The 10,593-nt window shown below is 51.4% G+C and overlaps 1 protein-coding gene across 2 annotated transcripts in view; it reads right to left on the bottom strand.

The window, feature by feature from the left end:
* Nucleotides 1-7,296: 7,296 nt before the first annotated feature.
* Nucleotides 7,297-10,593, bottom strand: part of DENND3 (DENN domain containing 3) — a 31,998-nt gene continuing 28,701 nt past the window's right edge. For both annotated transcript variants that reach the window (XM_064706742.1, XM_064706743.1), the window contains exon 23: nucleotides 7,297-8,779. In XM_064706742.1, the coding sequence (XP_064562812.1) occupies nucleotides 8,579-8,779 (201 nt within the window). In that variant the 3' untranslated portion in view covers nucleotides 7,297-8,578. The remainder of the gene's footprint in view (nucleotides 8,780-10,593) is intronic.

The following is a 10,593-nucleotide window of genomic DNA, read 5'->3' as shown; positions in this document are numbered from 1 at the left end:
TCTGACAAAGGGTGGTGGCTGTCACACAGAATCTGTCATTGAAGAGCTGAGGGTCTCCCCAGTCACCTCTATGATTTAATAGCCACAAGCAGCTCCCAAAGGAATCAGTTCACATCCAAACTCATCAACCTCTGGGACCATTGACAACGAGAGGAAAGCTGGAGCCAGATCACAAACAGCAGCATTTACTGATGGGTTAATTTGCAGTGAAAATCTCACTTGTCCCATTTGGTTTCTAGGTTTCCTTGACAGATTTCATCTGTGATTCTTCCTAAAAGAAATTCCTCAGAACAAGTATCAGCAGCTCTTGGTTCATTTTTCATACAATCATCACAGAATTAATTACACTGGAAAATACGTCCAAGATTGAGTCCAGCCTATGACCAATCACCACCTTTGTTAAGTAGACCAGAGCACTGAGTGTCACATCCAGTCTTTCCTTAAACACCTCGAGGAAAGGTGACTCCACCATCTCCCTGGGCAGCCCCTCTCAGTGCTTGGCAACCCTTTCCATGAAGAAATTCTTCCTAATACTCAAACTAAACTTCCCCTGGTGCTAATTGAGGCTATTTCAGCTTGTCCTGTTCATAGGATGGACTTGATTATCCCCAAAGTCTTTTCCAACATAGTTGATTCTGTGATTTTATGCTTGTGGCTTAGGAAGCTGACGCCCACCTTGCTACAACCTCCTCTTGGGGAGTTGTAGAGAGTGACAAAGTCTTGCCAGAGCCTCCTTTCCTCCAGACTGAGACCCCACAGATCCCTCAGCTCCTCCTCACCAGGCTGGTGCTCCAGAGCTTTCCCAGTGCCATTGCCTGTCCCCGGACACGCTTCAGCAGTGCAATGTCTGTCTTGACAGAAGGGGCCAAACACTGGAAACAGCACTCAGGGTGTGGCCTCCCCATTGCCCAGCACAGAGGGACAGTCACCCCCTAGTCCTGCTGGCCACACCAGTGCTGACACAGGAGCCCAGGATGCCACTCGCCCCTTGCCCACCTGGGCACACATCAGCTCAGGTTTGGCCACTGTTGGCCCGCATCTCCAGGGCCTTTCCTGCTGGGCAGATTTGCAGCCACTCTGCCCCAGCCTGGGCCACTGCAGGGGCTTCCTGGGACACAAGGGCAGGACCCAGGCCTTGCTCTGCTTGAACCTCACCCCGCTGGTCTCACAGCACCCAGCCTGTAGAGCCTTGCAACTCTCCAGCACATCAACGCTCCCACCCACCTTGTTGTCATCACAATTTTACTGCTGAGGGTTCCCTCTATGACCTTGTCCACATCCACAGGACAGACATGGAACAGGACTGGGCCCAGGGGACACCACTAGTGACCAGACTGTTGTATTGCACTAAACAGGTTATTTAGCTGGTGTTTTGCACTGGGTTTGGTATTTTGCACTGAAGAGCATGTTTGTTTCACATGGTTTGTTCCGTTTCTCCCCCAAAGCCCCTGTGGTGGTGGTCTCTCCCCAGGTTACTCCTCCCCTCACCACTCCCACCACTCACTTGTATCCCATTGGCCGTGGCTCCTTTCCTCCACCCCCCTTCCCTGGGTTTAAAATCTCCCACTATCACACAATCGATCCCTTTTCTCTCTCCCGGACTTCTTGGAGTGGTTCTGTAATAAACGTAGGACGTTCCTTCAGAGGAGAAAGAGCCCTCCCATCTTTTACCTTTGTCCTTGTGAGATTCAGAGGGGCCAGGGGTCCAGAGCTAGCTGAATCAGACCCTCGAAGGCCCCGAGATCAATCTTACACCAGACAACACTGCATGTGGCACCATTCCTCACCACTCTCTGTTCCTGGCCATCCTGACAGTTCTTAACCCAGCCAAGAGTGCCCCTGCACAAGCCCTGGGCTGATGGCTTTTCCAGGACTCTGCTGTGGGAGATGGAGTCAAAGGCTTTGCTCGAGTCCAGGGAGACTCCATGCCCCCCTTTTCTCTCAGGCCTGATGCGGGTCATCCATGGCCCAAGGGACATCAGGTTGCTCAGGCAGCACCTGCCTTTCCTAAACCCAAACTCCCCAGGCCTGATCCCTCAGCTGCCCTCTCTGGGCCCTGTGATCCCCCTCACCATGATCTGCTCCAGAACCTTGCTGGGCCTCGAGGTCAGGCTGACAGACCTGCAATTCCCTGCATCCTCCCTGTGGCCCTTCTTGGGCGTGGATGTCACACTGCCACCTCCAGGCATCTGGGACCTCCCCGGCTGGCAGGGAATTATGACAATGAAGGATAGGAGAGAGGCTCTTCCATGGGCTCCCTCAGCATCCCTGGGGGACTCTGGGCCAGGCCCACACACTTGGCAGTGTCTGAGTGGCTGCACAGGTCACTGGCTACTTCCTCTGGGATTGCAGGGGGTCTGCTCTGCTCCCTGTCCCTGTGTGCCAGCTCAGGGGACTGCTTGTCCTCAGGGTAACCCATCTGACTGTTGAAGGCTGAGGCAAAGAAGGCATTCCATGCCTGAGCCTTTCCTCGTCCCTTGTGACCATATTCCCCTCATACACACATCGATTAAGGAAGGGTGATTTTCCTTGGTGCTCCTGTGTTCCTTATCTTCTTTAACAGAAACCTTTTGTTCTCTTTGAAGGTTATGGCCAGATGAAATTCAAACAGGTTTTTGCTATTCTGATGACCTTTCTACCTGGGATCAGGGCAGGGACACATGGGGGGCTGGGTGGGAATGGCACTTTGGCACAGCACAGGGCTTCCTTGGGGATGTTTAGGGGAAGAACACACAAGGTGGGACAAGAGAGAGCTGCAAGTCGATGAGGGAAGAACAAGTGTAGGCAAATTGAGAGGCAATGGCCTTAACAAGGCCTCTGTGACCAGGGGCATCAGCATGGAAACCACCAGGCCTCTGGGACCATGGAGGGCCACAACGACCTGGCCTTTGTGACCGTGGTGACATCGTGCCCAGAGACCATTGTGAGCGGGTCCATGTCATGGCCCTTGGGGCTATAAATACCCTGCAGTGGCCACTCCCAGGACCGCAGCTCTCTGGAGGCAGCAGCTCACCTTGGTGATCCTGGCCAGTGTCTGGCACAGAACCCTGAAGATGTGGAAGCAGCAGGAGGAGAATGCCCACGGCCAGCCCCAGCAGGAGCAGCCCCTGCTCTACAAACGGCTTGGGCCAGTAGCAAGGCTGCCACCAGTGCAAGCCACATGTGGTGTGCCACTCTGCACTGTGGCCCAGCTGGCTTGGAAGCACCTGGGGCACTCTGAGACAGGGCATGGGGGCAACATCTGCAGGGATCTGTTCACAGGCCTAAGCCCATATATGCAGGGGAACAGGTCCTCCCTGAGAGCCTCCAGGAGGGTAAGTGCCCACCAGGAGGCACAGGGAATTTGGTGGCCTGCCAAGCAAACCGCGTGGCACAAGCGGCTGTGCCCAAAGGATGAGGCGGCTTTGGTGAATCATTTGCATAAAAAGAGGGAGGAGCTGGGCAGGTTGGAAGACAAAGTTAATGCAGAGATGTTTAGAGGCACTTTCTCCCTGTACAACAAAAAAAGCCCCATGACATCCAGGAGCATCCTCAGGGATCCACCAAGCCCCATCCTGGAGCCAGCTGCAGGCCATTCAGAGAGGCACAGAACATCCTGTGTGACCAGAGATGTCACAGGAGGGACACCAAAGTACTCGGAGCCTGTGTCTCTTGATCAGTTGTTGGCCGAGCTGTGCCCTGTCTCTGATGACTCTCTGTCCTGTGACACTCCTGCCAAGGAGCTCCCCGAAAACTGGGAGCAAGAAGAGCTCCTGGACAGAGAGTCAGAGAGTGCCTTGTTTCTCCCACGGCATAACAAAGAAGGATGTGTCCTCAGGGACACATCAAGTGTCACCCCAGGACTTGCTGCTGGCTCCCAGGGGCTGCGCAGCACTTCAGGAGTGACCAAAGACTCAGCAGAGACAGAAAACAACCCAGAGATGGCACCTCCTGACCGGCTGGCACACGGGCACTCTGACCCTGGCATTGAGCCATCCTGTGATGCTCTTCTAAAGGAGCTCCTGGCAAAGCGGGAGGCAGGAAAGCTCCTTGGCAGAGCCTGGGCAGGAGAGGGGGACAGTGAGGCAGAGAGCTCCTTGTCTTTCACACCAGAAGACGAAGAGCCAGAAACTTCTTCTCCAGACAGCGATCCCTATGGCAAGGGGCACAGCGAGCCTCTCCCCAGGCCAGAGGGGTTTGTGGGTTGCCCCTTGCCTGCCAATGCCACAGACAAGGCCAGGGCAGCAGGCATGGAGGCTGGGCATGCCCAGGCCGCCCCTCCCCAGGAAAAGTCCCGTGGATGTTGCGGTGTGATGTAACAGCCCGGCTCAGTATCCCGGCTCTTTCCCCAGGTGTGCCAATAACCCATCCCTTTCCCCTCCCTTGCTCCCTTAGTGCTGTCCGTCAATCTTGGCATTCCAGAAAGGGCGTTGTGTGATTGGGGAAGTTCAAAAGTCCTGGGGACATTGGGCCATGCAGGTGTCATTTGTCCCCTGAGACTTCCCCCCCCTTACCTGGTTGGTGGGATCCCTACCCCTTCCCTCTCCCTCCCCCTGGGGTTAAAAGACCCGGCAACCACGCGGTTCTTCCGTCCTGTTGGAGCTGCTGCTGCATTCAGAGGCTGTGTGCCAGGAATAAAGTTCTGGATCGAAACCCTCCAGCAAAACCTGACTCCTTTTCCTTCACCTCGCCTTGAAACCTCACCACAAGAGGTAAATCTGAGCTCCAGCCACCAATGCTTCTACCTCTCACATGCTAAGTGACCACTGGCACCTGCACTAATTCCCCTTTTAGCCAAAGCTCATCCATACACTTTTGCCTGGACATGAGCTTAAGGAAGATGTGAAGATTTTAAACAAAACAGACTCTACATCAGGTACAGCCTATGCAGTTGCTTTTTCTCCAGTACAGACAGGAGAATGGGGACCTTCCTCACTGGTGCAGGAGCCTCTCCAGACACCTGCAGGGCACCCAGAGAGGGGCTGTGCTGGGTTTGGGTGGGATAGAGCTGAGTTACTTCCTAGTAGCTACTTCCCTTCCCTCCTGGTTCTACTCTGCCTCACCTTGAGGGACACCTGTACCTGGAGAGCCCAAAGTGAGGGGGGATTAGGTGCAAGGGAATTTCCTGCATCCCTGTCTTCTCCTGGCACAGTGACAAGTGAAGGGGCCCTGTGCCATGAGTAGGAGGAGGGGAAACCTTGACCCTTCCAGCACCATGGCAGGAAGAGGCCTGGGAAGAGGGACAAGAAGCAGAAACTCTTGCAATCTGTTGTTCTTTTAGGGTGATCCCCCTGCTCTGCTCAGGGAATGTGACTCACCCCTGGCCCTGGGACTCTGATGCTTGTCCAAGAGAAGGATCACAGGGTGCTGGAGCAGGGTGCTGGGCCTGGGCTGGCTCCAGTGGGCTGTGCTGGGGGTGAGCACAGTGGATCTGGGTCACCCCCTGGGCTGTTGCTCATTGCAGAATAACCCACAGTGGCCTTGGAGGGGTTCAGAACAGCCTGGAGAAGAGCTGCTCCAGCACTGCCTCAACTTCCCAGTCTGGACCAAGAACAACCAAAAACCAGTATTGTACCTCCCCCAGCCCAGTCTGCCCCAGTGGGGACAGTCCCTGCATTGTCCAGGCTCTGCAGCAGCTGGGGCATCTCCCATCCTGGGGGGCAGGGGTGGCACATTGTCCCCATGTCCCCATGTCCATCCCCAGCCAAAACCTCGTGCACTTGCAGACCCTGCAGCAGTGTCAGCCTGGCTGTGAACACTCACAGCACACAGACCTTACTGGGGACAATTTTCAGCAGAACAGTGGCCCAAATCCTGGGGACAAGAGTGGCATTCTGTGCATTTGTGCAGCAGTGTCCCTGTCCTGACAGCTGGGGTGGCACAGGGTCACCCACTGCCTCTGAGAGCAGGGGACCTGTGCCAAGACACCAGAGAACTCACCATGGAGAGGGAAGCAAGATGGCAGGAGGAATCCTGCAGGGTACAGTGGCAGATGAAATGGATGCACACAGGTAAGGAATGCACATCAGGGGGTGAAGATGGGGTTTAGTTCCATTTGCCTCCAAAAGGACTCAGCTGGCACTGAAGGGAAATGGGGCCTGGTCCCATGAAAGCCCCCAGCAGGCTGTGAGCACAGGCTGGGAGGCAGAGGAAGGGGCTGCTTCCTCCCTCCCTGCATGGCCTTACTGGGGAGATCACACCCAGCACACAACAGCCTGGATTTCCAAGCAGCTCCCATCTCTACAGCTGGGTTATTTCTGGAAGCAGACACTGCCATCCCTTGGTTTGACCAAAGAATCACAGAACAGCTCTATTTGGAAGTGACTTCTATGGATCATTGAGTCCAACTCCCTGCTCTACACAGTGCCTCCAAAATCTGGACCATAGGACCAAGAGCACTGTGGGCTCCTGGCAGGTCTCTCTGCTCCTCTCAGGTGTTTCAGGTTGGGAGACCAGGAAAAAAAAACAACAGCAAAAAGGAGCTGAACAAACATTAACCTTGAGGTTTCCAAGAAACTGCAACATTTCCCTGAGAGAGAAGGGAAGGGGATGGCAGCACCAGCTGGCCCTCAGAGTCTCAGACAGAAGCTGACCAAGCCCAACAGCAGCACGGCCTCAGGGCCAGGGAGGGATGGGGAGGGCTCAGCCCAGTCACTCACAGCCTCCCCTCCTGCCAGGGGCAGCTCCTGCTCCCTTTGTCCCTTCTCTGGGACACAGTGACTCTCAGAGGCACCTACACCTGGCCAGGCTCTCAGCTGGCAGGGGGAAAAGAGCAGCTCTGAGGAGCTCAGAGGTGCCTCCCCACCACCAAGGGACCCACAGGGAAGTACCTGAAACTCCACTGAAAACTGAACAGAACCTCACAGTGCTGTGACTGCAGGTCCATTCCCACAGCTGAAATCCTGGAGCAAAGCTGAGATGGTCAGTGAGCACCTAAAAACCAGCTAAAAAGACAAAAGCAGGTCTAAAAAGTATGCCAGGAATGAAAATCAATAAAGACAGCAACAGGTGGGCAGCAGGTTGGTACAGCTGGTTCATTTCTGCAGCCAGGTTCATTAAAAGCCCTTGTGTGTTCAGTAAATTCAGTATTTAATTCCTGTAATTACCCCAAGCAGCCTGACCACACCAGGGGAGGAAAGCAGGAACCTGGAAGTCACAGATTTGGGACTCAAAAGGGGACATGTTACAGCAGAAGCTGTTTCAGAAAGGAGAACAAGCAGAGAAAAAACCCCAGGCAATTTGTTACAGCACACAGAGATGAGCAAGTCAGTGCTAAAATCATCATTCTTGGTATCAACAAACAAAGGAAAACAAAGGCCATAGTATCAATATAGTGTTTAATATTCTTAAATGGATATAAAAGTTTAAAAAAGTAAAATTTCTGTTACCATGCTATGATAAAAACTTTTATCAGCAGAAATATTATACATATAATATTAGTCATAAAATTTCTATTCATAATATTTTCCAGTTGTTTATACCCTTCTGTTTAGCCCTACACTGGTTTATATTTATTAAGAAAAGTAGCAGCCCATTTTGTCCTTCTATTTACAGTCTTTTAGACACTGTTTTCCGCTCTGCACTGATGCAGATAAAATTATTCTGCACAGATTTATCTGCAGATAAATGTCACCAGTGAAAAACCCCTGTGCATCAGGCACCAGTCAGGGAATGCTGCTCTGGAGACTCTTCCAGGCTGCAGCCCCTGGTGTTTGCTCCAGGGTTTGGGGAGGGGTTTTAGGACTGTGCAGAACTTAAAATGAAGCAGGTTCTACCCAAAATAACAGCAGTTCCTCTGACTGCAGGAACAAGAACTGAAGGGAGGAGGGGCAGAGGCTGGTCTGCACAGAGACTGAGAGGTACTTCCAAAAGCAAGAATAATATATACAGGAATTCAATAAATTAATGCTGCAGTTAAAAAAAAAAATCAGTTTCACACTCTGTTCCAAATGCCAAGTGCTGTGCATTGTTTTTAAAGAAAAAATACATTAAAAAAATAAAATATTCATTGGAAATACATTGTTTCAGCTGGAGGAGCTTTCAGTGCTGTGGGGAGAGCCTGCCTGTGCCTGCATTTTAAACAACAGCCCCAGAAATCCCCCCAGGGGTAAGGACACTGCCCACCCACAGCTCTGAGCTCAGGAAAATGATCACAGTGGCAACTCTGCAAGTCCAAGTGCACTTGGTTTTTTCCTTTCAGTGCCCTTTTCCACCTATTACAGGCTGTAAAGACATCATAAAATCCTTTTTTTAATCTACCTTGCACTGCTGAGAGAGAGCTCCCATGGAATTACTGAGCTGGCTCTGGGGTTCCCAATGTGACCCCAACCCTCCCCAGCACCTCATGTCCAGTTGGAGGACAGTGCCCTGTCTCCTCCCCTTTCTGTTCCTTTACCAAATGTGCAGGAGCAGGAGAAGGTGGGAGGGAAGATTTGCTTCCATTTCCATTTTCTACAACGCAGGGGCGGAAACCCAATAAATACAAGATATTTATAAATAACACTGGCAGGTGCTGAAGTAGATGCAAAATGCTGAAGTAAACACAGTCCCAGGTCTTTGCCTTTCCCCAGAGGAGGCAGACACATCTGGAACAGTGTGGCTATCCAGCTTTCCAGATGGCAATCTTCCCTTCTTCCCTCCCTGAGCCGCTGAGGACGTACCTGTCCTCGGCCGAGCACAGCGCCTTCACCGCGTCAGCATGGCCGACCAGCTCCTTGTCCACACTCTTCCTCTCAGCACTGACCACGTAGATCTTCCCTTTGCTCTTGCCCTGCAGCTTCCCACTGCTGCCAACCCACAGCTGGGGGAACAAAACAAACCCACATTTTCACTATTTCACATTTCAGTCCAGGAGGTTTATGTGGCACACTGGTACAGTGAAGGTTCCCTCATGCTTGGCTGGAAAAGGGGAACACTGAAAATTTCCTCATTAGTGTAAATAAGGGGCTTGGCCACCATTGCTCCTGGCCACCCCAGCTGTTGTGGTATGAGCTGAGGGCTCCTGGAGGTTGTCTCTGCTCCCCTCAGTTCAGGAAACCCCCTGTGCCCCACACTGGAATGTTCAGCTGCTGATTGTGCCTGCAGTGGGGCTGCTCTCCCTCACTCCTGTCTAAGGCACAGTGTGCCCAAACTACAAGAGCAGAGAAAATCCAGGGAACAGCAACTAAAACTGCCAAGAGAAAGGAACAGCTGTGTCCTGGGGTCATATGAGCAAAGATTAGATAATGGCTTGGGTTGAAGGGGACTTTAAAGATCTCCTTTCAATCCCCTACCATGAGACCAGGCTGCTCATGGAACATCCAGCCTGGCCTTGAATGGGATGGGGCAGCCACAGCTTCTCTGGGCATTCTGTGCCAGGGCCTCACCACCCTCACAGGGAAGATGGAAAAGCCAAGACTCCTTAGGTTGGAGAGAAGGCAGCTAAGGAGCCTTTAAAAAAGGTTTATGAGCTAACAGAAGAGCAGATAAGCTCTTCTGTAACAGTAGAACCACTGTTCCACCCTGAAATTAAGGAAGTCAGGGACATGTAGGAACTAGAAATTGTTCTGTTTCACTGAGAAGAAAATACTTCTCTGTACAGGGCTGGCAGTGAAATTCATGAACCTGCTGCTCTCCAGGGAACTGTGGCACCAGCAAGTTTAAAATGAAATCACAGCCACAGAGATTGGGTCAAATATCAGGTAATAAAAGACACAGGCCAAGGTGTCAGACAGAACACATCCTATTTCAGATAGACACAGCATGCAGCTGGGTTTCTCTCCAGTTTCTTAAAAAAAAACAATGGCTTGTTTTAAATTAAAGCCTGTGACTGACAGCCCTACCAATGTTGTTGTTGTCAGCCTTTACCAGGCTGCAAGTTCCCTCTCCATAGCTCATTGCTGTGCAGAGGGAACAGGAGTGTCAGTGGTGGCACAGGGGCTGCTTGGAGCCTGTCACTAGTGGTGTCCCCCAGGGTCAGTACTGGGCTCAGAATTGTTTAACTTATTTATAAATTACTTAAAGAAGAGAAGAAAAAGGAACAAAGTTCTTCAGTAGAACAAAAGAGAGCTTAATGCCTTGGGGGGTTCCAAACAATCCTCTCACTCCCTTGAAAGAGAGGTTAAATATATCAATCTCTGCCTTGGGGAAGAATATCCTAAAATGATTTTCCATTTCAGTACAAAAGTCTAACCAGAGGCTGAATACAGAGAACACCTCCCTATTGCATTAAAAAAATCACTTTTGAGGAAGGAAGGAGGGAAAATCTGAGAAGAGGATTCCAAAAGTTCTTTTCCCAGCAGATATACATTAGCTATTTATTTGCAAAGTAACCTTGAATGGGCCCCTCTGGTATCACAACTACAATCACTTGCACAGCTCCTGATACCACATAAAAGCAGGTACACAGAGGCCAATAATGACATGGACACAAGATGCAGGAATCCATTGGCTCCTTTGGTCTGTCCTGAATTAGGAATGTGGCAACTAATCAAGGAAAAGGTCATCTACAAAAACAGGCCAATTAATTGGCATTTGTTGTTTGTCTGGTAACCTTTTTTCAAGGCTTAGTCTGAGGAGCCCTGAGATAAAATATCAAAGGACCTAAACTTTCCATTTCTACAGTTCCCTGGAAAT

This window comes from Zonotrichia leucophrys, chromosome 2 (genome assembly GCF_028769735.1).
Source record: "Zonotrichia leucophrys gambelii isolate GWCS_2022_RI chromosome 2, RI_Zleu_2.0, whole genome shotgun sequence".
In the NCBI taxonomy this organism is placed as follows: Eukaryota; Metazoa; Chordata; class Aves; order Passeriformes; family Passerellidae; genus Zonotrichia; species Zonotrichia leucophrys.
The sequence above is the reverse complement of the archived record's forward strand: the minus strand, read 5'-3'. Positions and strand labels throughout refer to the sequence as shown.